This window comes from Balaenoptera acutorostrata, chromosome 6 (genome assembly GCF_949987535.1).
Source record: "Balaenoptera acutorostrata chromosome 6, mBalAcu1.1, whole genome shotgun sequence".
In the NCBI taxonomy this organism is placed as follows: Eukaryota; Metazoa; Chordata; class Mammalia; order Artiodactyla; family Balaenopteridae; genus Balaenoptera; species Balaenoptera acutorostrata.
In genome coordinates, this window is record NC_080069.1 from 90,846,649 (window position 1) to 90,872,225 (window position 25,577).

The window sequence follows — 25,577 nt, forward strand, 5'->3', positions numbered from 1 at the left end:
CAAGGCCGGGTTGAAATCCCAGCTGATACCTCGGGCACGTTGACTTTTCCCGGAAGAGCTTGAGAGAGTGAAGCACAAGCAATAGCTATTATTCTTTGTCCCCAAAGTCAGTCTCGGATTTGCGCCCGGCGTGGCTGGGAGAGCCGACCTTCTCAGTGAGTTCGAGTTAGGTTCTTGCCTGAGGTTTCTTTCCCTTTTGCTTCTTCGCACCCCTCTCCCTCTTCTTCTTTTAAAGTAAAAACCCTGAGGCCTGAGAGGGGGCCCTGATGCTTTCTCCCAGGGTAGAGGAGTCTCAGCCCCGGTGGACCCGGCCAGCCTGTCTGCTCAGGAAGCCTTGTCCTCGGGGGAGGACTTGTCCTCGGAGGGGTAGGGGGAGGATTGTCCGTATCCGTCCGGGTCTAATAGAGACCAAACCCCAGACAACAGCTTCCCTGCAGGGGTGTCCAGCCAGAGGCCAAGATGTCCTCAGTGGGGAAGGTGACCCAAATTCCCAGCGGGAAGGTCTACCAGCAGATCTTCGAGGCTGAGGTAAGCCTGTCCTTCTGTCCCCCCTTTTCCTGCTCCCCCCTTCCCTCCGGCCCCTTGGAAACTTCCCTCCCTCTGAAGACTTCCTTGCCTGGAATCTAATGAAATAAGGGCTTTGAAATTGCTTAGATTAAAAATAATTCTTATTGGCTCCTGAAATGTAAGGATACAAAATTAGAATGTCTGTTTCTGAAAATTAGAAAATTAAAATTAAATTAAATTAAATTAAATTTAAATTACTCAGAAATAGCCAGAATTAGCCATTGGGTGTCCTGGAGCTTTTACCTAGCATGAAAGCATTTCTAATTTTTCTGTTTAAAAACTGGGTTTGATTCTATAGCAGTGTATTAAAACCTACTTTTTCCCTGGTTAAAGTATCCCAGAGACCTTTCCGTGTCACTTCACATTCACGAACTTCACGATGTTTAGTGGCTGCCTAGTTTTTGACCTAGGACTTCCCATAATTTATTAAGGTAATAATGCCTTCTTGACAGCCATATAGGTTGTTGGCATTGCCTTGTCATCTATAAAAAACTGCACAGATGAAACAATATCTTAAAAGAAACACACAGACTCAAACCCTTCCTTTGAAGTTCTGTACTGCTTATTTAAAAGGGATTTTTATTCCTACTTTGAGCCCAAAATATGCTCTCTGTGGAAGGCTTGGAAATTATAATAGCATAAAGAAACAAAAGAAACAAATTACTCACATGATCCTGCTCCCTAGAAGCAACCATTCTTAACGTTTGGGTTATTTTCTCCTCGTCATTTCTCCATGCATTTAAAGTTTTGAGATTATAATGTATAATTTTGGTTATAATTTTAATTATACTTTTTTTTTTTTTTTTTTTTGCCCCTCCACGCTCCTTGCGGGATCTCAGTTTCCTGACCAGGGATTGAACCTGGGCCACGGCAGTGAAAGCCTGGAATCCTAACCAGTGGGCCACCAGGGAACTCCCCTAATTTATGCTCTTAATTGATATATTTTATGGTATATCATATCCTGAGCATTTCCTTATGTCATAAAAAATCCTTTGTAAGTCTCATTTTTGATAAATCCCTAACATTCAACTGAAGGGACATACTGGGTTTACTCAACCAATCTCCTATCGTTGGACAGTTCCATTTTTCCAATTCCTTGTGATTATAAAAATGCGGGGATGAGCATCTTGGTCCTCATTAAAATTTTTTAAAAGATGCCCTCCTAGAAATGGCTGAATGACTGATATGGGGAGGGGAGAGCCCACCTGCATGGGGTGTGCCCTGGGGTTGCAGGCCTCCCTCAAAGTGCCTTCCTGCTGGCCGGCTCCCACTTGACCTTCTAAGACAGCACAGTCAGCCTGGGTGCTGGGGAGTCTGCAGTTCTGATCCCTTTAACCTGGATCTTCCTGGATTTAGGTACAGCTGGTCCACTCCCTGGCATCCACCAGGAAGCGAGCTATGGAGCGTTCCATGGCCCCAAAGGATGGCAGGAAGCTCTTGATGAAGAAGATGGATATTCGTGAAGGAGAGATGATGTCTCCTCGGCAGCGGAAGTGGGTGCACAGCCTACCCAATGACTGGGTCACAGAAAACCCTGTTCTCTACAGGTAGGTCCTGCTGTCCAGGCCACATCCCACACACTAGGGGTGGTCAGAATTTTCAGAAACTCAAAAAGAGCTCACACAAGATGAGTACCAGATAGGAATGAAGTCCCAGGTACCTCCCCTGAGAGAGAGAGGAAATAACACCTACTTTGCAGGATTGTTTGCTTCTCCCTCTCTTCCGCCCTCTCCCTTGCTGGGCACTGGGTATGCGGATCCCAACCTTCTGGAACTTGAGGCTTCAACAGTGCATAAATAAGCAGGTCTCCCCAAAGGGGGGAAGGCTCTGACACCGAGGACAGGGTGGTGGGACAGGAGTCAGGAAAGCTGTCTGAGGAGGGGCCTCAGCTGAGATGAGAGGATGAGGAAAGGAAACATGGAGCAGGGCTCTGAGACAGTACCGGCTTATCTGTTCCAGAAGGCTGAAGAAGTCAGCGGGCCTGCGGAGAGGGGTGGGAGATGAGGCCAGGAGAGACTTGCAGGCCACAGTCCATATTTTGGACTGTACTGAAGTGAACAGCTGATTTGCATTTTTAAGGCCTTCAGGTTGTGCGGTGTGTAGAAAGTGGGGGGCTGCAAGGAAAGGCGGGAGGCCAGGGCGGAGGCCACCACAGTCCACGCAAACTCGGTGGGGCTGTGAGAGGGACACAGGGCACTTCAGGTTTATTTTGGAGGCAGAACCCACGGGACTAGGTGACAGATTGGGTGGGAGGAGAGGGCTCCTGAGAGTCCTAGGTCTCTGGCCTGAGCGCTTGGGTGGACAGCAGAGGTGCCATTCCCTGAGATGGGAGCAAGTGGGGTTGGGACAGGGAGATCAGGAGTTCCTTCTGAACTTCTGAGTTCAGAAGTTGAACTTGAGATTCCTGAGCGTGCCATTTCAGGTCCCTGAGCTTAGACTCCTCAAGCAGGGAGAAAGGAACAGAAAGGAAAAGGAAAAGTGCTTCCTCACGGGGCACTTTGGAGAATGTAGCAGGAGCTGGGCTTCCCTTAGGCTCGTCAAGCTCTGCACCAGCCATAAACCTTCTCAAGTCTGGGACTCTGGGACAGGAAGTCAGTCCTGCTGTATCTGCCTTTGTGTTCCTTTTAACCCCCATTGGAGCAGGGATTGACTGGGTAAAAGTCTCTGCCCTGCCCTTTGAGTTTTCCCAGGAAAAGGTCCCCTGAGGCTTCTGACACTCAGCACCCTGAACAGCTGGGCAAACCCACTGGCCACCCAGGCACAGACTGGAGGTCAGCATTCTCCAGCCCTGTCCCTGATGCCCCATGCAGGGATCCAGAGGCACACACAGCTGGAACCTGACCATACTCCCTCCCACCTCCTGGGAGGATGGTCTTGTGCAGCCTGGCTGTGACTCTGGCTCCTACAAGGGTCCCAGGCCCCTCTCAGCTGACCTGTTTTCTACCAGACTCAGGGTCTCCTGACATCTCCCTGTGCTTCCCGAGGGTCCCCTCCTCCCCAGAGTTTAGCCTAGAACCACCTATCCTCCCCATAACTGGATATAACATCAGTCAGGCGCTCTTGGCACCCACAGGACACTGTTTGGGGAAAGGCACTTCTCATGGAGGGTGCTGGCGTTGTGCTGGCTTCCTGGCACAGACAGACAAGGCCAGCTCTGCTCTGGACACAAGAAGAGAGATGTGCTTATAACCTACCAGGCCCTGCCACGCTCAAAGCGACTGGGATCACTGACCTAGCATCGGCACCTCTCTGGGGTGCCTTGTCCCCTTCTTGAAAATTTGGCCAGCCAAACCGGTCAACTTGTGCATTCATTCACACAGGACAGGACCTCTGGTGGGTGGAAGAGAAACTCGGGGTACGGGTAGATCACCACTAGTGTAAACCAAGCCCCCAAGTTCCTGGGGCAAGTGGCCAAGAAGCCAGAGCCATTAGCAGCTCCCATAGTCGGGGCACCCGGGCTCCAGTGGGGCCGCCTTAGTCCAGGGGCATTTGGTTGACGAGGCTGAGAAACCCACCTCTGGAGGGCCAGCCTGGGTCCCATCAGCTGCCACCCAGGCCCTGCAGTCTTCCTTGGTGGTAGGTGTGCCATGAGGACTACGTAAGAAAAAGTCTGGAAAGTGCTGCACACGTCAGGGCCCCGAGGAATGGCAGGCGTCACTGAGAACTGCTGCATTTCTGTGGCGCTTGCCCTGTGGACAACACATTAAGGGATTTTTATTCCAAAGCTGAGGTCATGCTCACCCACCTGGTCCTCCCTGCTGAGACAGTTTGTCCTGGGATCCCAGCTCTCTCCTCCCACACCCAGACCCCATGAACCATGGACCTTGGCGTCACATGCAGGGATCTGGGAATCCCAGCGCCACTTTGTCCAGTGACTTCCCTCCCTCATCCCCCATCCTGGACAACAGGGTCTCCCTGGCCGCCTCATAGGATGGGTTGTTGAAGAAGCAAATGAGGAGCGTGCTGAATGCTCAGCCCCAGTCTGGCTTTCCCAGGTTGGCCAGGCCCCTTGGGGCCCTCAGTTTCCACATGTGGAAAATGGCTCCTGCCCACCACTCACACTTGTTGTGCAGCCAGAATGGAGCAAGATCCCTGAGGGCAGACCCCAGCTTCTCATCTGAGGACTGTGGTGTCTGCTGGCAGCAGATGCCCAGGCAGTGTTTGTTGGGGGCACGTCCTCAGGGCATTCTGGAATCAGTGGGCCCGGACTATTACCAATTCCCAGGGTCTCTCTGGAGACCCAGAGCTACCCTGGAGGGGAGCAGTGCGGGGCAGGGAGCGGGGTCGCGGGGGGGGGTGGCGTTGGTTATTGTTTTCCTTTGCTTGTGTCTCAGGGAAAAGGAAATAGCCAAGAAGGAAAAAGCTCAAGAGAGTGAGAACAGCATTGCTGCCAGAGAAGTGCGGGGCCTCACAGACACCGCCGGTGAGCCTCTGTTCAGGCGTGAGGGCAGGCATGGCCTGGGCCAGAGAGCGCTCTGTGGGGAGCTCCTGGAAGCGCTAATGTAGAAGCACCTGAAGGTCCCACTGTTCCTCTGCTCAGCATCATAGAGGGCCTTCCCGGAACCCACCTCTCCGCCCCGCCCATCTCCCCTGGGCCTTTGCCTCTGAAGCGTTTCCCCTGAACCTCCCCTGAACCTTCTCCCCAGCGCAGGGAGCTGGTGGGGGAGGAGGGGCTGCCTGCACAGTCAGCATTTCCTGATGAAACCATTTGGTAAAGGTTGTAGCTCGCTCTTCTGTGATTTCACAGGAGGATTTTCCAATCTACATTGTCTTCCTTCGTATCACATTACCCTGGTTTGACTTTATCCGGATATGGAGGCTCTTTTTCTTTGTGATTAAAAAAGTAATACATGCTCACTATAGAAAAAGGAAGGAGATAAAGCAGAAGGTGAAAACTCCGCCTCCACAATAGCACCCTTTCTCCGCCCAAGAGTGCCCACCGCCCATGAAATCACATAGCGCCCCGGGTCCCACCTGTATTCAGAGGACAGCAGAGTGCAGGGTGAGCTCACAGACCCTAGAGCAGAGGGCCCACATGCCAAGCCCTGCCGAGCCTCTGACTGCCTTTGTTCTTGGACCCCCATGCCTGAGTGTCCTCACTTGTAGGATGGGGCTGGTAATAGAACCTGCCTCTCGGCTTCATCCTGAGGAGTAACTGATTTAGAACAATACCTGGTGAATGGTAAGTGCTGATAAGTGTTGGTAATTCTAATCTGTGTATGTATTTTCTTCTATAAAACTTTTTTTAAAAACCCTAAATGTTCCTATTCTATACATACCATTTGGAACTTTTTTTGACCATTTAACTGTATATGCAAGACTTAATTCCCTACAGCACTTAGGGAGCACCTTCTTTTGCCTTAAGTCTCTGCCACTGCCGGCCTGCTTTGGGGGGCCATCTCCTGAACCCAGGCACTTGCTGCCTTGCTGTCTTTTCCTGGGTACTCTGACCTCACCTTGGAGCTCTGAGGGCAACCTCATCACCTCCGTTGTTCTCCCCCAGTTTCTGAGAGGATCAGCACCATCACCCTTCAAGGGCGAGAGGATTACAAGAGGAGAGGCTGTGAGAGTGCTCTGGCGAGCTTTAAGGAGGAGATCGCTCAGATTGGGATGGTGAGAATTCTCCCTGTCGCTCGCCTTCTGTTCCTGGGCCACTCCGAGGGGAGGGTGGACTCCGCACGGCGCCCACCGCCCCTCTTCCCGGGTCCTCAGTGGCTCACCAGGTGTAGACAGAATCGTAGTAGCCATGTTTGGATGGCTTGCTACAAGTTCTGATCATGAGCAGAACTCTATATGTCAGGTACTGTTATAACCTCCAATTTACAAGTGAGGCTCAGAAAGTCCTGCCTGATTTGGCACGTAAGGGCCAAGTGGGAACTGGACTCTGGATCTGATGCTAAAGCCCAGTCTTTGATCTCCCTGCTCAGTCCTACTAACAAGGGGCCAAACGGCCTGACCCTTAGGCACCACCCTCAATTGGCTCCCTGTTCCTCTCCAGAGACCTCTAACCAGACTAATCCCTGGAATATTGCCTAAGTGAGACAGTAAGGTCCTCTCTGGGCCCCGGATCACACTCACCACTTTCTCCCTGAGTTCCCTGGATTCCGGGAGCTGGCTGTAGACCCGAAGCACCAAGAAGGTGCTCTCCCTGCCAGCTTATCACTTTCCTAATGTATCCCAACTGGACTTGAGCTCTGCTGTCTCCATGAGCTCAGTGGCTTTGGTCACACAACCGAACTGAGCCTCAGTTTCCTCATCTGAAGTACTCTTGGAATTATTTCACTGGCCACTTCTGTAATGATTATTTGTTGAGCTCCAACCATGGGCCAGGCATAAGGTCAGCACGTACTTTTCAGGCTATGATGAGAACCAAGTGAGTCTGAGGACAAGGGCTCACACATGACGTGTGTCCCGAATAGTGCTGCCCTAGTGCTCTGGCTGCGAACAATTAGTAAATCGGAACTCTTTAGGTCTAGGTAAGAGTTACTATTTTTGAGAGAGGACCACAGCTGGCACTTCCCTACTATAGGGCTGGGGGGAGTCCTTCCTGTCCCAGGGGTGTTGATACCATAGCCCTCGCCCTCCTGGCCTGTTTTAGGAAATGGAACCTCTCATCTTGGAGCCAGGAGCCCGTCTTTTAAAAAAGCTGGCTGAGTCTGACGAAGACATCAACAATCTCTTCGAAAAGGTGGAAAACGACAGCAACCTTGAAGATTACACCATCCAAGTAGGGGTCCCCTCGAGGCGGGACCTGCCCCACCTGCGTCCTGCTCCTGCTCCTTTCTTCCCTGCCACCTGTTCTCCCAGCCTGACCCAAACTTCTTGGCACAGACCCTGTTGGAGCTGCGGGATCAGGTGGCCGAGAAATTCCTGCTCCAGAAGCAGGAGATCAAGGAGCTGGACAAGACGCTGCACTCGCTTGAGTTCTCCCGGGCAGATAAAGTGAGTTGGCCTCCAGATGTGCTCTTGGTGATTTTCACTCGTGGATTTTATGAGTCATCACCTGTTTTTAGTTCTCCAGGAGAAGGGAGTCACTCACTGTGGTGCCTTGTCATTTCTAGCTAAAAAGTGTGTTGAAGAAATATGTGGAAATCATAGAGAAAACTTCCTACCTCATGCAGCACGACGTGTACAGGCTGATCAATAAAGAAGCCATGGTGAGTGGTTTTCACGTGCAGGGGATCAGCCCACGGGAGCAGGACCCCAGGATGCCCTAGAGCCTGGGTCTCAGGAATGATGGGCTTCTCATATATAACATTTCCAAGTAACTCAGGTTGGCTACTTGAGTTCAGAACTAGAGTCTTTGTTAAGTATTTTCAATAGAAATCTCTCTAGTACATTTTATACTTCCCTGCCATGTTCATCCCAGTTAACCTAATACTGTGTCATCAGTGTGACCAGTGCTAATTTTATGAGCACCTACGGGGCCGTGTCTCAGCCACCATGTGCAATGCTGTGTGTGCTACAAGACAGAGGCGTGATCTCACAACTGTTGTGGTCTCAGGGTGGTGTGTGCACTCATAAGTGACCTCAGCATGCTCTGTATGCCTAGTTTTTCTAGTGGTTCTTGTCTTTCCTCCTGCTGTCTGTCTATTGCTGAACCATGCCTGCTCCTCTGGCTCTGTCCCCACTGCTTCTCTGTCCACACCCTCAGCCTCCTCCAAATGCTTCCTTTGGGATAAAAAAAAATACAAGAAAATCAAGGTTGTTCGTGAAAGGACACTTCTTTTGGCTACTCAGAGGTACATTCTCTTGCATAGGTTTCTAGGTCCTGTACAGAAAGCTGGGCTTGCCAGTTAACGGGCCTCCTGGCAGCACTCAGGGTACAGTGTTCAGAATCACAGATGGGCTCCAGCCCAGGTCTGTGCCTTGGGGTCCTGGACAAAGCACAGGCAGAGAGTGAGCACAGACCCCCCCTCTCCACTGCCCAGACATGAAAGTTCCCGAAATTACTCAGCCCCAGCACCTGGAACTCCGTGTCCATAAATTGAGGATAGTGATACTTAAACACCAGTACTTGGTGGGAGGATGACATAAGAGGACGCAGCAGTGGCCGCTCTCATTTTGAGACAAGCAGGAGTTCCTAACTTTGAACCATTTGATTGATTAGGGGAGTCAGAATTAGCAGTGTCCCACTTATGTTTCGGCGTTTGACTTTCCTGTGTTTATTGTATGCATAACAACTGGCACTTTCTACTTGCTCTGTGTGCATCTATCTCATTTAACTTCACCAATTCCTTGTGTTGTAAATGGCATTATCTTTACATTATGGCTACGGAATTGGAGGTTCAGGAGATACTTGCCAATGCCCCCCCTCTGGGAACAGCCGGCATCAAACCTCGGCTTTCAATGAAAATTGTTACTGAAATTTCTGCCTGCTGAGCTTGGCGGTTCTCACCCTTGCCCCAGGGTAGTGCATAGAGGGCTTTGGGGCATGTGTGGGGCATTTTTGGCTGTCCCAGTCCCTGGGGGACTTGGGAGAGGCTGCTCTCATTTAACGGGGTGGAGAGGCTAAATGGCAGAACAGTGTCACACAGTGAAGAATCGTCCCGACTGCCATGCCAAAGGTGCCCTGGTGGGGTCCGCTGGGAGGACTGCCAAAGAATGTTCTAGCTCTGATGTCATTTGGTAATTGGGTACTGGTTCTCATCACAACCATATGTGGCTGCTCCCTGGTAGCATGAGCACTCTGCTTTTGGAACCAATTTATAAAAAAACAGTTAAACACTGAAAGCTTGCTGCAGTGCTTAACTCCAGTAAACTTAGAATCACCTTTTGAAACAAACAGTCTGAGGTGGCCTTGGAGCTGGGTTGAAACTCACGTGGTCAGGGTTCATGGGTAAGCCTTCAGGAAAGACCCTTGTCATATCCGTAGCTGCTGAGCCCCAGGCAGCTGCCTTGAGTGCCCAGCGACCCCACAGTACTCCTCAGACTCTGCCACGGCCCTGCTCGGCCCTCGGCCCGCAGCTCACCAGCCCCCTCTCCAGCTGAGCCTTGTTCTGACCTTGGAGAGCCCCCGCTCTACCTAGAGCCTGCCCACCTGTGACTGCAGATCATAAACCACGCCCTGCTGGGCAACCGGAGGGCCCTCGCCCAGCTGTTTGTCAACCTGATGGAGGCCACGCTGCAGCAGGAGCTCGATGGCCACCGCCGCTGGCAGGGCCTGCTGGATGCCTGGAAAGCTCTCAGGAAGGAGGACCTGGTGCAGGGTTTCAGGTCGGTGGCTGCCCACACCACCCGAGGCTCCCCCCTGCCCCCCTGGGCGGCAGCATAGGTGGGCGAGGGGGGCACATTCTCCCTCCCTTTGTTGTTACTTTAAAATGCTCTTGCTTTTTCTGGTGGTAAAAGTAATAGGTGCTCTTTTTTAAAAGTCAAAATAGATAAAAGTATAAGGAAGAAATTAAAAATCACCATTAATTCCTCACCACAGTGAGAAGCACGGCTGATATTTTGGTATATTTTCTCCCAGGCATTTTTAGACCCATACTGCGCATGTAGATTTGTATCTTATTTTCTTTGTACACATTTCCTCATAAGCATTTTCTGAGCACTGTACAAATTGTTTGAAAATGTTAGTCTGATTATCTGCCCGCTGTCCACTCTTTACTATTACTGGGCCAAGGAGAATGGCCATCCCTCAGGCTTGGGACACTTCCCACCCTGTGGTAGCAGGTTTTACCCATGGGAGGCAGGGTGAAGAGAGGGCCCATCTCCAAGCTTCCTCCACCAGATGGCACTTTTGTTAATACTGACACAAGGGTCCTGGAGCTTTTGGCCAATAAGGAAGGCTTTCTTTTGCTAAGACTCTTGGGACCAAGATGCCTGAGGACACCAAATAGTGTCTGTCTGTGCTGTAGCCGTGGGGGTGGGAGGCCCATCTGTACACCCACATTTCTAGATGGAGAGCACCAGAGTCGGACGCTGGGGAGGAAGGAAAAGTATGTTGAGGTCTGGCTGCACCTGTACTTTCCCTTGGTCAAGGGCTTGAACATACAGAGCCTTTTTCTGCAGGCGCCATGATGAACTGGTGATAGGGTTTCAGTGATGGTCAACAAGATGCTGCATGGAAAGTGCCTGGTCTTGGCCTGGGCTTGGGCTTGGGAGGTTGTTAAGATGTCAGTAATCATCATCGGCAGTGATGGCAGGAGCTGACATTTCCTGGGCATTTCCCAGGAGCCAGGCACGGTGCTAAGGGCTTTGCTCACATTATCTTGCTGGGTCCTCACAAGTACTCCTTGAGGAAGGTACTGTCATTAGCTCCATTACAGAAGAGGAAACTGAGATTCAGCGGGGGCAACTTGCCCAAGGTCACAGAGCTGGAGGCGGCAGTCAGGACCCACACCCGATCTGTGCCTGCTGGTCCCTCCATTCTTCTCTCCCCCGCTCTCCTTCCCTCTCTTTCCTCCCTCCTTTCCTGAGAGGCCCGGATGGAGGGGAAGGATCTGGGAGTGGTGTCCGGGTGCTAGGGTTCTGAACGTTCTTACCATGGGTCTCATCCCTTCTCTCCCATCCACCTTGCCCCTCCTCTCCTCTGCATGGTGCCGATGTGTCTGGACGCCCAGTGAGTTCATGGCCAGTGAAAGGATCCAGACTCCTCCTGCTGTGAAGATGGAGTTGGAGACCATGTTTAAGAACCAGAGCGCCCTACAGCAAAAGCGGCTGGACCATCTCTGCACCATCTGGTACAGAAGGAGGGGCTGCTGGGGAGGGGCACCTTTCGAGGGTCCATGGGGGAGGCAGGCACAGTCCTCAGCGTTGACCTTTCTTCTGAGGTGTCCTCCAGACCCGGCCATCTCCCAGTTCTCTGGTCCTGGGCTGGTTGCCTGGGTCCATGTTCTGGGGTGTCCCAGCCCTAGTGGCAGCAGGGCACATGACACATTTGCTGCAGAAAGAAGTTTAGTGTGGCTCTGCCAAAGAGCTTGGAAGGGGGTAATGGCAGGGGCGAGGTCGGAGGGGAGCGGGGGAAGGAGGGGCAGGGTCAGGGGCTAGACTTTTCCCTGAGGGCAGTGGGGAGCAGAGCAGGTCCATCAGCTCTGCAGTTTGGAGGGGGGGTAGAGGGGTATGAATGAAGCTGAAGGCTCAGAGGTTGATGAGGAGGCTGCTGCCATCAGACAGGGACCTGTTAGAAGCTGTGGACGCTTCCCTCAGACCTGGGTCCGCCTCTGATCCCATGATAAGCTCTTTGGTGGGGGCATACTGAATGTTCTAGACCCTGGAAGCCCACCGTCTGGGGAGCCTGTAGCATCCACCCTCAGCAGGATGGAGCCTGTGTGGTCCTGCAAGGCAAAGACATTTCATGTGTTGGGACCCGTGCACCTCGTTGGTCCCTTTCACCCTGGTGACGCTGGGATGCAGGTTCTTCCCGTCTCCCCACCACAGAGCTCAAGTTCTCCTGGGACGTAAATGACTATTAGGACCCCCACAGCGTGAGCCAGAAGGACTCCCTCAGGATTGGCATCTCCTGCCCCACGTGCAGCCACATTTTCATGCAGTGTGACATTAACAACGTGGATAAAAATCTCAACACAAGGAAAAGTGCTTTTGTTGTTTTCTCTGACTCCACTTATTTCTGACTCTGAGTCCCTGTTCATAAAGCTGGGCAAAACTTAGCCTTTCTTGGGGATCCTGTCCACTGAGGGAAAGTTACGGAACCCCACCCAAAGCCAGGCCTGGTGGTGGGAATCTGGTCATCAGTTTGGTCCACACACATGCAGCTGGGCAACTGCTGCTGCTTCCAGACTGTTGGACGCAGGAATCTTGAGGAGGCTGCTCTGAGCCCCTGAGTCCTCACACCCAGGCAACCGTTGCTGTCCAGAGATGTGGGTCCTGCAGCTGCTCCCACGGTGCCACCAGGAAGTAGGCTGGTGGTACTGCCAGGCTGGCACTGCCAGGCACCCGCCATCCTGCTGTGTCTGCACCTCTCCCCAGCCCCTTTCTATTGGGTGAGGAGAGAGTCCTGGTCCCCAGCGTCCTCCTCCTCCCCAGGGCTCTCAGCCCACTCCCACAAATGCCTTTTCCTCAACAATGTTCTCGACTCTCCTAAGAACTTAGACTTTTGCAAACAAAATGCAGAAAGATTTTTAGGCTGATGTCTTTTATGCCCCACCACATCCCTCATACAGGCTGTGAATGTGGGGCTGACTGCTGCCTGAGTGGAGGGGAGAGACAGGGCCAAAGACCTGGAGAAAAATGCATTCATTGATGCTTCTGGCCAAAGCTGGGACACACTGTAAAATGGCAGTGTCTGCAGGCAGAGCATGGAGCTGGGTGTGTGATATGACCTGGCCTGGAGGAAGGTGGGGGCAATTCTAAGAAATCAGAGGCAAGAGCACATTTATAGGACATAGGACCCAGCAGTGGGGATATATAGAAAGGTGAAGTCAGGACATAATCCCACTGTCTGGAAGCATTGCAAACACTATGCTTAAACACACAACTTAAAGGTAAAGTTGCAAAGCCTTGATCACAGAATTCCAGTGAGTGTCGAGCGAAGGTTTGGGTTTGTGCTGTTTGTGCAAAGAGGTCTGGACAGCTCCCACAAAGCACACTGGGTAGACACCACCTATGTTTCCTTGACCTGTCAGCAGCTGCTAGGGAGCCTTCTAATCAAGCCCGAGGAACTGTTGCATGGAACTGCCTCATATGGGATCACACGTAGCGCCCACCTCCCATCCCGGCCCAGAGCTCCAGGCCTTCCTCTGTAAACCCAGAGCCCCAGACGCCCGGCGAGGATCCTTGTTTCGGCTCATGCCAGGCCCTCTGCAGGCTTGTGGGCAGTGGTGGCAGAGGGGTGGGGAGTCTTATTAAGAGTCCCAGGGCCCCAAGAGGGAGTTATCCAAAGTCCCAGGAGAATCCCCATGGATTTCCCTGGACCCAGTAAGTATATGTGCATATAGTTTTAAAATAGTTTTTAAAAATAAAATTTGCATTTTGGAATAATGTTAGATTTACAGAAAAGTTACAAAGATAACACACAGAATTCCTGTATACTCCTAATCCAGTTTCCCTAATGTCATCTTATACTGCCAGTGGACACTTGTCAACACTAAGAAATTAACTTGGATGCATTCCCATTAAGTAAACACCAGACTTTTTTGGATTTCACCAGTTTTTCCATTAATGTCCTTTTTCTGTTCCAGGACCCAATCTAGGATGCCACAGTGCATTTAGTACAATGTTTAGACTTGAGATTATGCCCTGCACACTCTTGTACCTACCTTTTGCTCTTTACTGTCCCACTATGAGTGGGCTGCCCTAGACCATCCTGGGTTACACGTCTTGTCCTGACATAATTGTTAATTGCATCCCCCTTTCACTGGCAAAATGTCCTGGTTTGGACAGTAAATAGCATGTCATACGCATTTTTCCACATCACTAAACACCACCTATAACTTCCTTAGTGGCTTAAAGCAACAATCATTTTTTGCTTCTCATGATTCTGTGAGCTGGCTGAGCGGTTCCCTGTGGCTGGGCTGGATGGCCTCACTCCCGTGTCTGGAGCATCAGCTGGGACAGCTGGGGCCTCTCTCCACTTGCTCTCTCAGCCTCCAGGAGGCTAATCCAGGCTTGTAGGCATGGTGGTGGTGCTGGCAGAAGAGCTCCCTACAGCAAGAGAGGGCAAGAGGAATGCATAAGCCCTTTCCCCAAGCCTTTTCTGTGTCATGTTTGCTAGTGTCCCATTGGCCAAAGCAAATCCCATGGCCAAGCCCAGATCCAGGGGTGGAAAAATAGACTCCACCTGCTGGTGGGAGGACCTAACGATACTGACCATTTTTCAATCTGCAACACTCTTTAGTGACTACAGGAGAGAATTCATATATTTTACTTAGACAATTCCCTATTGTTGGAATGAAAGTTGTTTTTGATTTTTTGAGTGTTTATAAACAGTACTGTTAAGCAACTGTCTTAATGCATAAACTTTGTATGCATTCTATATTATCTCTCATTAGGTTCCTCGAAGTGGCTTCCTGGGTCATGTGATAACCATTTGTTTTTTTTTCCATTAGGAAAATTTAGTTTTATTTTCTAAGTAACAGGTTCAATAATATTATTAGACCTTTTCACGAGGTATGCTTTTGGCACCAGGAAATCCCCAACAGGTCACTCATTTCATCGGTATTTACGTAGATACTTCCCTAGACCCGTGTTCCTTGAAGATGCTACCAATTCTGGTGAGTGAATGTTTTATTCAAGTATGGCTCACATGTCACATCTTCCTTCCCCAGTGACCTCCTGCCCCCCAATTACAGCAAAGCTCAGCTGACTGAATGGCGTTCTACTCTCAACTCCTTGAATAAACACCTCGGTGAGTGAGCTTTGTGGGATCCCACTTGAGTGTCGCCAGAACTCTGCTCAAGTAGTAGCTTTGTAGCAGCTTCAGTCTGTCAGCCAGTCATTTATGTGAGAGTCTGTTATAAACTCAGGAGTAGGTGGCAAGTCCCTCTTGGGGAAGAAGGGTTGGGGTGTGGAGAGAAGAGTAAGCTCTGAGGGTTTATCTCGGACCCCCAGACCTTGCCTGGCAGGGCCCCTCCTCCTCCCACCACCTCCCAAGTCACTGCCCAGCTGGTCCCACACTCTGACCCCTGACCACAGCATGGAGCCAGAGGGATGGCTCCAAGGACCACCTGTGAGGATGGCTCAGGGGCCAGATCCTGGATGTATGAGGTGCACTGTCCCCACTCTGGGACCTAGGGGAAGTCATGGCCTCTCTTGGCCTCAAATTCCTCCTCCATAAAATAGGACTCTGAAGAGGAGTAATAAAGGTACCTACCTTGTGGGGTTGATGTAAGAATCACGTGCAATCCTGCAGTCCAGTCATAGTTCAGTGCCTGGCTTACTCAGTGCTCAAGAATAAATGGTAATGTTTAGAAATTCTCTATAACCAGGGTCTTCAAACTCCAGCCCATGGGCCACTGCCCGTTAGTAAATAAGGTTCATTGGGACACAGCTCCACTCATTTGTTTACATACTGTCTCTGGCTGCTTCTGCTCTATAACAGCAGAAATGAGTGGTTGCAACAGAGACTGTATGGCTCTCAAAGCTGGAAATATTACTATCTAGCAGAGTTTGCCAAGTCTTGCTCTAGAAGATATATGCAATACAATATTTCAGTCTCCTTTGAGGCAACCCAGTGAGGTCAGTGGTGTCATTGCCCCTCTGTGATAGAGAAGGATTCAGAGGCACAGAGAGGTGAAGTGTCCTGCCCAAGGTCACACAGCTAAGGAAGTGTCACAGCCAGACTTGACCTGGGTGCTTTGGTTAGTAGTACCCACCACTGCTCCCAGGGCTCTCGGGTTTATAATTCCAAAGGCATTATAATTATGTTATAATACCAAGCATAAGAGCCCTGAGACCCTAAATAATAGCAATGGCTGCCATTCACTGGGCGCCTCCTAGGAACAAGCATGGTGCTGGGCCCTGGTAACCAGCAGGTGGATCTCTCTGGAGTGCTTCCTGTCCAGAGCAGAAGTCAGACCACGCAGGATGTTACAGCAGGGAGTGAACAGGTGGCCAGCTGCGTGAATGTGTATTTGGGGGCACAGCCTGGTTGAAGGTTATAAGACACCTTGCCAAGGAAGTGATCATCCAGTTGAGACCTGCAAGGCAAGTACAAGTTAGCCAGGCCCAGAGGTCAGGAGAGCTTTCTAAGCTGGAAGACTAGTATGTGGGGAGGCTGAGAGGCCAGACAGAGCTGGGGCCTTCAGGGAAAGGAGAAGGTGGCAGGTGAGGCTGGAAGATGCCAGAGGGCCAGACTGTGTTGGCCATGTGGCCATGTGCGGAAGGCTGAACTTTATCCTGAAGGCAGTGGGAACCCAGTGGAAGGTTCTGAGCTGGGAGTGATAAGGTTAGAGGGGGGAACGGATCAGAGGGGTACAGGAACAGAAGCACAGAGACCCGGGGGGGCTTCATCATAGTGACTTCACAGGAAGGGTGGAGGTGTGCTGGCCCTAGGCAGCGGCCCTGGGGATGGGAGAAACCAGCTTTATGGCCTCTCCTCACCAGTTCCACTACACATCTACCCTCCCCAGTGTTCTAACTGCCATCCAGCCTGCCCTCCTCCCAGCCCTTGTCAAGGAACAACCACCACACAATCTTTGTGTTATCTTTCAGTTTCTAGAACTGCCAGGAATATTAAACTTCAGTTCCTTATCTTAGACACCAAGAGATACACCGAGGTGACTATAAACTAGAAACAGTAGAGCAGAGGAAGAGGAGAAGATCAATCAATCAGTTAACCAGTCCATCAGCTTCTGAATGTTCTGCTGGTCCATTCACTTCTTAAGGGGTTCACCACACACATGATCTGTAAACGCTCCTTAATTTGCACCCGGTTACTGTTTCGTGACTTGGTGCAACTCCCCCCAAAGAATTTCACCAGCCTCGAAACTGAGTCAAGAATTAGGGTCAGAACAGAAAAAAGTGGCTCCTTATTTGAGGTCCTTATCTTGGGGTGTCGGGAACTTTGAGGCAAGGGAGATAGCAGCCCCTGATCTAAATTATCCCCGCTATTGAGGCACTTGGCTGGGGAGAAGCCTCTTCCCTGAGCGACGGGGCAACTCCTCTTCCCAACCTCCCCTCTTCTTCTGGAAGAGCTACTGACGTCTTTTTTCTGCCTATGGAGACGCCTACCACATGGACTGCATGATGCGGGTCCGCTTGCAGTATGAGAAGACCTGGCAGGAGTGCCTGGCCCAAGTGCAGAAGTGCAAGGTGGGTGCTCCTCCTGGCCCGTCTGAGGAGAGGAGCACGGGGCATGGCCCTGCCCCTCTCCAGCCCGCACCCCCTGCTTTCCCTCCATGCTGGCCTCTGGGCATTCTGAAGCTGTTCCCTCAGCCTGGACCCTCTTCTCCCCAGCTGTTCCCACCCACCCCTCAGTGACCCCCAACATGACTTCCTCCAGGAAGCCTTCCCTGACCCCATGGACAAAGTTTCACCCTCTGATCACCTCAGCCTTCACCTTTGACCCTCTGTATCACTTCACTTTATTTATTCAGTGGAGGTCACGTCATGGGAGTTATTTCCAATGCTTCCCTTTTGTAAATAGTGTTGCCACTGGCATCACACCCAACTTCAGTCCACCCGCCTACCTCTGTTAGAGGGTGAGACAGCGAGTCCTCTCACAACCCCCTTCAATTACAATGCCTGGTTTTCTGAGGTGCAAGGACATATTGTGTCAAAATGCCCCCTCCCTGCCTCCTTGGGAAGACTGTTTAGATGAAAACCCCCCAAAAGCCTAATCATTTTGAAGATGGTCTAACCTGCCGGCTCTGGCGGTAGGAGTCCCCAAGCCATGAGGGTCTCACCTGTGGGCCCCAAAAAGCTCCTGTTCCTCCATCCACCCCTCATATGTGTGTCTGTCGAGCTCTGGCTCTGCCACCAAGACTCTGAGGTGAGCAGAGTTCAGGGGAGCAGAGCGCTGTCCAGTGCAATGCACGGTGCGGGCGCTGTGGCCTCTGGGGGCTGTGCCACACTCTTGCACCCACTCTCATCAAATCCTACAAGGCCCTGCAGCGTGGGAGTCGCTGGCCCCATCTGGAGATGAGAAGACCAGTTTGCAAAAGGCCCAGGGGCTGTCCGAGCCCACAGGGCTCTGCCCACGTGCCCTGTGGCCTTAGAGGCAGTCACGTGCCTCTCAGCCAGCCCTTTAGGGGCGTCAAACTTTAGGAGTAAAGCCTGGAGGGAAACCTTGTGCCCTTGGAGAGCCTCCCCAAGACCACACCCCCAGCGCTCACCACCTCGTCACTCACCCCCTCCCCAGAGCCCCATGGCCCTGTGGCCCGGAGTGCCGACGCCTTGTACCCATGCTCATGGCCCCTGGTTGGGTGCATGCAATGGGTGAATGCTGACGTCCTCATGTACCCCAAGAGCACTCTGAGCCTGACAGAGGGCGCCTGGTGTTCCTGGGCAGCGGCATTGGAAGTATACCACTGGAGACACGTTTTTAATTTGAGGGAGGTTGATTTATTCTAGATTTTGTACATAAATCAAGTCTTTATTAACATAGAGAGCTGGCTTTCCAGTTGGCATAATTCCAGACAGGAAATGGGAGCCGTGTCTGGCTTACAGCAACACTGAGGCCGTGTAGGATGGTGGTTTATGCCTGTAGGGTTTGCAGTAGGACAGTTCTGAGTTCAGATCCCAGTTCCACCACTTGCCAGGTGTGTGACCTCCAGCAAGTTCCTTCACTTCTGTGAGCTTTAGTTTCCTATCTGCCAAACGGGGCTAATGAGAACACCTCTGGGGGATTCAGTGAACAGGGGCAGCACACAGCACCTGGACACAGTGGGCAGATAAAGCTGGACCGTCTCCGCCGCTGTGGGAGTTTCTGCCGAGTTCTCGGGGACGGCTGGGAGGCGATCTCAGGGGGCAGGACCAGCCCTGAGGTGAAGCCCCCATCAGCCCTAAGCCGGGCTCTGCCTTGTTCCTCTCCAGAAGCAGCTGCTGGACTGGAAGGCCTTCACTGAGGAGGAAGCAGAGAGCCTGGTGAGCCCGTCCTTCTTCCAGATGGTGGGAAATCTCCAGAGCAAGGTGGAGGAGGAGCTGGAGGTGTTGGATGTGCGTAACGGGGGACCTGTGCAGCTGGGGAGCAGGATGGGGGGCACCCAGGGTGCTGGGCTGTGAGAGGAGTGGGAGCCCAGGGGCTTACAACTTCGCTGTCACTGGTGTGTGCAGCCCCTCGGAGCAGTGCCCCTGTGCTGGGTGCTCCAGGCTCACCCCTTGATGCCTCAGTCACCCGCGGACTCTGATTGAACAGTCTCGGGCAGTGAGTGCTCCCTGAGCCCTTGCCGAGTCTGGGTGCTGAAGGTCACGAGGAACAATAAGCCTGCATCCCATGATGCTTAGAGTCTAGAGCAGGGGTCAGCAAACGTTTTCTGTAAAGGGCCAGATAGTAAATATTTTAGGCTCTGTGGGCTGTCAGGTTTCTGGCACAAATTCTCGCTCTGCTGTTGTCACACAGAAGCAGCCCTATGCAATGCAGAAATGAATGGGTATGGCTGTGTTTCAATAAAACTTTATTTATGGACACTGAAATTTGAATTTCATATAATTTTTACATCATTAAATATCTTCTTTAGATTTTCTTCAGCCATTAAAAAATGTAAAATCTGTGCTTAGCTCCCAGTGTTAAACAAAAATAGGCAGGGGGCTATATTTAGCTCACAGGCCACAGTTTGCCAACCCCAGACCCTAGGAGAGTATAAAAGACACACATGAAAGAGGGAGAGGTGAGGATTTAAGAGTAGACTGTGGTGTTTGGCTCAGGTGCTGAGTCAGGGAATCCAAAGAAGGAGGGATGCCCCAGGCCAAGGTGGGTATGGCCCACCTGATGCCAGGCTGGTGTCTAGGGTGGCACCTTCTTCTCTGTAGGCCCCAAACTCCATCTTCTTCCTGTCAAGGACTTCAGTGGACATGGGGCAGGTCTAGAGATGGGACTTCAGGTCAACCAGTCCTAGGGCATGGTCTTGGACAGACCAGAAATGCTGTCCCAGCAGAGAGGGGACCATGAGCCATGATGTGGCACAGAAGATAACCTTGAGGGATGGTGCCCAGGCAGTGACGGCCAGTGACATGGGCCTCCACTGGCCAGCGAGGGAGCCCCGTGAGTGGGGCTCTTCTCCTCAGCCTGGGCCGGTTGGCACTTAAGTCCCGTTCTCTGGGTTCTGCCACCGCAGAAATCCTTCGAGGCCGTGGCGAAGCAGACAGAGCGGCAGAGCTCAGGTCTCTTCAGCTATTTCCAGGAGGCTGTGCAGCTGTGGGAGGTGCATCGGAGCATGCTGCCGATGCAGGAGCTGGAGCTCGAGAAGAGGATGGAGCGGCGGCGGCAGAAGCACAGCTGCGAGAGCCAGGTGTGGGCCCGGCATCCAGGTAGCCCCCACGAGGCGCGAGCGAAGGGCCACACCCAGACTGTCAGCTGCCCAGTGGCTCTGCTTGGTGGCCCGTGAACTCAGCCAGCGTTCAGGTGCAAAGCAAAGAAAAAGAACTTCAATCCATACTTCACACCGTATCTTATGTATTTTATTTTTATAGAAAAATTAACCCCGAATGTATCTTAGACTCAAATGTAAAACCTCAAGCTATAAAACTTGAGCAGATAGGAAACTGAGGCTCACCTTGGTCACGGGGCTGCATGGGAGCAGAAGAATCCTGCCAGAGTCAGGTCCGGGTTGTGCGATGGGTGCCGGATCCAGACATGTCTGTGAGGGGGTCTGCGTGAGAGACAGACAGACTGGGGCGCGTGGAGCATCTACCTCTGGCAGTCATCCTGTCCCCACAAGACATGAGCTGGCCCCCAGCCACCTGCCCTCACACAGTCTAGGGGTGGAGGGGTGCACTCAGCATCTGACGTCAAGCACAACGGGTGAGAAGGAGGGCAAGGAGTAGGTGCCTCCGGGAGGTGTAGCGGGGCCCTGCCCGGGCGGGCTGGGGGTGAGGGACATGTCCCTGAGGAGTCCCATCTAAACGGGGTCTCCAGGGATATAAAGTAGACAGAGAAGAACATTCCAGGCAGGGAAAAGAGCCCAAAGGCCCAGAGCAGTGAGAGTAAGGGTGGTGGTACATTTGGTGCCCCATTTGTAGAAAAGAGCCTGCCCGGGGCACCTGGACCTCAGCTCCAGGGGCAGGATCTCTGCGTGTCACGTACACTCGTCAAGCTCTGGTAACTCACATCTGCTTCCTTCTGTTTGGGGTGTGGCTTCCAGGCCCAGGAGGCTCACCTCGATAAGCTCTTGGACCAACTGAGGCAGCAAAGCTGTGAGAATACCCTGAAGTTACACCTGGAAAAGGCCAAAGATTTTCTGAAGAATATGAAAAGCAGGTAGGCAGACCAGACTCCAGAAGGGGATGGCCTGGAATTCATATTCAAGATCAGAGGGTGCCTGCCTAGGAGCCCAACCCAATGATGCCTCCAACTTCAGAGAACATTGTGGTTCTTTGCAGCTCTACCCTCAGCCAACACAAAAGGTTTCAGGGAGAACTTTGATCAGAAAATGTTATGGAGGGAGGTTTCTAGGCCATGTAGTTTAAAGGTCAAGAGCATGGTCCCTCCCCCCACCTTCTTCAATTTTAAAACATACATGCTTTGTTAAAGAAAAAAAAAGTTAACAAACACAAACATGTAGGAAATTCTCCTAATTTCTGCCCAGCTCGTCCTTTTTGTGAACATAGACATTTATAAATGTGGATATATATATATACACATACAGTGTTTTTAAAATAAGAATTGTTCTATAGCTGCAGTTATATTTTCATTTTTAAATGACTATCCATTCATTAATATGGATGCTTCATAATGATTTAACCATCCTCCAACTGATTAGCTTTTTAAGACTGGTGCCAATCTCTCAATGTTAAAAACAGTTCCCTGTGAACTATCTTGTACCTTTGTGCCTTTGTACAGCTAATTCTGTAAGGACTATTCACAGAAATGGAACTGCACTGCCAATTGACTGCAGTACTTAGGTTCAGAAGTACGTTTTAAAGCGAATAAGTAACCCTCTGAACCTTGGTCTTCTTACCTAGGGAACAGATAAAAGTCTGGGCCTTGGGGTTTTGGAGTGCTTGATGGGATGATATAGGTAAAGTTCAAGGACAGGGTTAGTACAGTAGACAGGAAGTGGGAACCCATGTTACAACATGCAGAGAACTCTCTCGCATGTGTTTCCTAAATGTTCTACAAAGAGTATGTATTCTTTGTATGATCAGAAAAATAGCAAAACAAACCAAAGACTGTTGTTGTAAAAGGAAACCTACGCAGTAGCTCTGCGCAGAACTAAATGCCAGGTGCAAGCCCACCTCCATGTGGTCCGAGGCATGGCTCTTGGCTGGGATCTCTCACACCCAGCTGACCCCCCTTAGACAGTGGTTTCACCTCCCTCCCTCCCAGGTATGAGAGTTTTCATGGCCTCCTGACAAAGGAAGTGATGGAGTACCCAGCGATCATACTGAAGGAACTCAACTCCTACAGCTCCACCCTCAGCCGACACTTCTGTGTTCGTGAAATCTTTGAACAGGTATGGAAAGAGATACAAAAAATCCTAGCTGCTCACCAAGAAGCAGTGGGGAGAGAATGACTTCTAGGTCTTATTTGCCTCAATTTTGAATGCCTCTCTAGGCTGTGGGGAGTTAGAATCTATGTCAGGACATCAAGGAGTGAGAAGCTAAAAGCGTCTCCTAAAGAGACCATCTCTTCTCAGATTAAAAGAGGTTGAAAGGCTCAGAATCCAGGCCTCAGGCTTGAATGGAATTATAATTAAAAGGCTAATTTATGTGACTCTTTGAGTTCCATTCACCCAACTCACCACTGCTGCATAACCCTCCTAAAATACAGCTCTGATGTACCCACTCTCCTGCTCAAAAGGCCCTCACCAGCTCTGCAGCCCCTACCAAACCCAGCCCACAGTCCCTAGATGACCTCAGAGGCCCCCCGCATCTGGTTCCCGCCCTGACTCTCCCTGCTTCAGCAAACTCCTCACTCTTCCTGCAACTGCCACTGCCCCCTGCCCTTCCTCACCCTGCTCCTCTGCTGGGATCCTTCTGTTTCCACACACCCCAAAGCCACCCATACTTCCAGCCACTACCAGTGACAAGATCCCACCCACTCACTCTGACCCTCATCTCCCTTTCCTCACCCCGTCACCTCTCCTTTCCCTGAACGTGCTTGTACGTTGGTCACTGTCAAATGCAGGAGTTCAGGGCATCCTACTGGAAGGGGTTTTCTGAGGGGCAGGTGTGCCCTCCTAACTTTTGTCCAGCTTCGACTGCCCTCAGCAGTGTCCTGCACATTATTCAGAAACAGTGAGTGCTCCCTGGTAAATGCACGAATACCCGGAGTGTCCTGGTCTGACTCTCCCAGAGTTGGCTCTTTCCCACACACGCACCCAGAGTCCTGCACGGCCAGGGCTGAAGATACTTGTGGCTGACACTGAACTTGGTGAGGGTTTCCTATAGGCGTGGGGTTCCTGACTCCTCAGAGAATCCTTCCCCTCAGCAGGGATCCCTGTCCCAATTGCTCGTAAATGCTTCGTGTGGCACCTGGGTTGAGGTGGAACTCAAGCTGTCAGTGAGGAAGCTCACTACCTTTGAGGTCAGTCTGGTTGCCTGGGTTAAAGTGTAGGTGCTACTGTGGTCTCCGTGTCACAGGGAGGACACTGAGCCCGTAGGGTTTAAGGGGCTTGCCCAAGGTCACCCAGCTTGTGAGGAGCTGGAATTCAGATCCACTGTTACCCATGACACACTATATCCACAACTTCACCCGCAGCCTGTGAGAGAGGGAACTTGTAGTGTTGATGAGGGGGCTCCCAGATCTTGTAAATCATGTTCATTCTGCATGTTTGCATCCAGCACTGGTGCAGCAGATTCCTGCCCCTTTGTTTGCATCCCTCCATTTATACATTCTTACTTTTTGCTCCAGAGCACTACTAAAAATGTGTCAGAATGAGATTTTATTCTGTGATTGCCACTGTGTGATGAAAGCTTTGCTAGCCTGCTTGGGATTAAGGGAAACTGATTGGGAACACCCTGATTACCCCTGTGAAATAAGTGGTCAAGGCCTGCCTCAGATGTAGAAGGGGAGGGGCGGGGCCTTTTCCTTAAAAGAAAAGATACGCCCTCAGAAGTGGCACTCTGCTCATTCAGTGTCCGTGTTTTTGCCTTGTAGAACTTGGAGGGTGAAGTCATTTTCCGATTGAGGGCACCAGGTAACACTTTTACAATTCAAGTCTGAGTCTCCCCGACTCCATGCTTGTATATCTGGGGGCTGGGGAGGCCCAATCAGGCTGCATTGGTAACCTGTCTCTTCCTGTGCTTTGGGCTTGGTCATCAACAGAACCACATGAAAAGCAATTCCAGGAGAGAATGAGAAAACTGAGGGGAAAACAGAGGCCTAAAGCAGACACAAGCAAAGGTGAGGAAAGCCTAAGTAGGGAAACGAGTTCCCTCAGGCCGGCGGAAGAGATAGAAGAAGAAGATGGAGAAATCGAGTCCCCCACCACTCAAGAGGTGGTAGTAAGCCCACAGGAAAAGTCTGTACTGAGTGAAGAGATGGATGAGTCCAGAGAGGACTCTATTCCGGGATTAGAAGAAATGCAGGTTGAAAGAGACAGCTCCTTAAAATCACCCCCGAACCAGGCAAACATGATGGTTCATGAAGAAGAAGAGGAGGAGAAGAAGGAAAAGGTGGAGGAGGAGAGGGAGGAGGAGGAGGAAGAGGAGGAAGAGGAGGAGGAGAAGGAAGAGCGTGAGAGTTCATCTATGGATGAGGTAGGCCAGCAGCGGATTCACTCTTGGGTATGGAAGGTGTGCTGTGTTCACTCCGTGTGTCCCTAGTACAAGCTGGGGTCCCCAGTGGCGCAGTCTCCACTGGGGTACATATAGAGAATAACAAATGTATGCACACCTTTTATTTTTGTCAGCAGGGATCCAATTCTTATCTCACAGCAATGCTTTTTAAAATTCACCTTCCTCTCCTCACATCCCATCTTGCCACCTACTCTGAAGTCACCCCTCGACTTTCCTCATCCCTCCCTGGTCCTCCCTCTTTCCCACCTCCTCTTTATTGTGTAGACCAACTTAGCCTCTCCATTCCTTCTCTCTTCCCATTCTCTGCTTATGTAAGGAAAAAGATCCATATCCAAGTTGGCAGATAGCTCTCCTTAGAGTGCAGGGAAGTAACTCTCATATTAATAAATCTTGTCCTCAAAACACATTCAAACTCACAGAACAGTAATTTGAATTCCATAATCATGAAATTGCAAAAGACTCTTTTCCTCTATTGCCGTGGAAGAATTGGCATATGAGACCTCTTTTTGAACAGGGACCCCAAACTCAAATGCCCACAGGCATGTAATAGAAAAGAGGGCTGGACACCAAGTGTAAAATAGTGCCACATGAGAGAGACTACTGTCTTAGTCCTTTCAGGCTGCGCTAACAGAACACTGCAGACTGGGTGGCTTATAAACAACAGACATTTATTTCTCACAGTTCTGGAGGCTGGGAATTCAAGATCCAGGCGC

General features: G+C 51.2%; 1 protein-coding gene across 4 annotated transcripts in view; it reads left to right on the forward strand.

Annotated features, from left to right (window-relative positions):
- CCDC180 (coiled-coil domain containing 180) overlaps positions 1-25,577 on the forward strand; it is a 54,916-nt gene continuing 29,339 nt past the window's right edge. For 3 of the 4 annotated variants that reach the window (XR_009008708.1, XM_057548943.1, XM_057548944.1), the window contains exons 1-17: positions 1-528; positions 1,924-2,114; positions 4,902-4,990; positions 6,071-6,180; positions 7,166-7,294; positions 7,399-7,509; positions 7,629-7,724; positions 9,620-9,783; positions 11,130-11,249; positions 14,793-14,872; positions 17,189-17,277; positions 19,000-19,122; positions 20,241-20,414; positions 21,267-21,382; positions 22,451-22,577; positions 24,224-24,263; positions 24,392-24,825. Coding sequence is in view for 3 of the 4 variants with exons in the window: in XM_057548943.1 (XP_057404926.1) it covers positions 460-528; positions 1,924-2,114; positions 4,902-4,990; positions 6,071-6,180; positions 7,166-7,294; positions 7,399-7,509; positions 7,629-7,724; positions 9,620-9,783; positions 11,130-11,249; positions 14,793-14,872; positions 17,189-17,277; positions 19,000-19,122; positions 20,241-20,414; positions 21,267-21,382; positions 22,451-22,577; positions 24,224-24,263; positions 24,392-24,825 (2,262 nt within the window). In the remaining variant the exon portion in view is untranslated. The remainder of the gene's footprint in view (positions 529-1,923; positions 2,115-4,901; positions 4,991-6,070; positions 6,181-7,165; positions 7,295-7,398; positions 7,510-7,628; positions 7,725-9,619; positions 9,784-11,129; positions 11,250-14,792; positions 14,873-17,188; positions 17,278-18,999; positions 19,123-20,240; positions 20,415-21,266; positions 21,383-22,450; positions 22,578-24,223; positions 24,264-24,391; positions 24,826-25,577) is intronic. The other variant, XM_057548946.1, reaches the window with a different exon arrangement.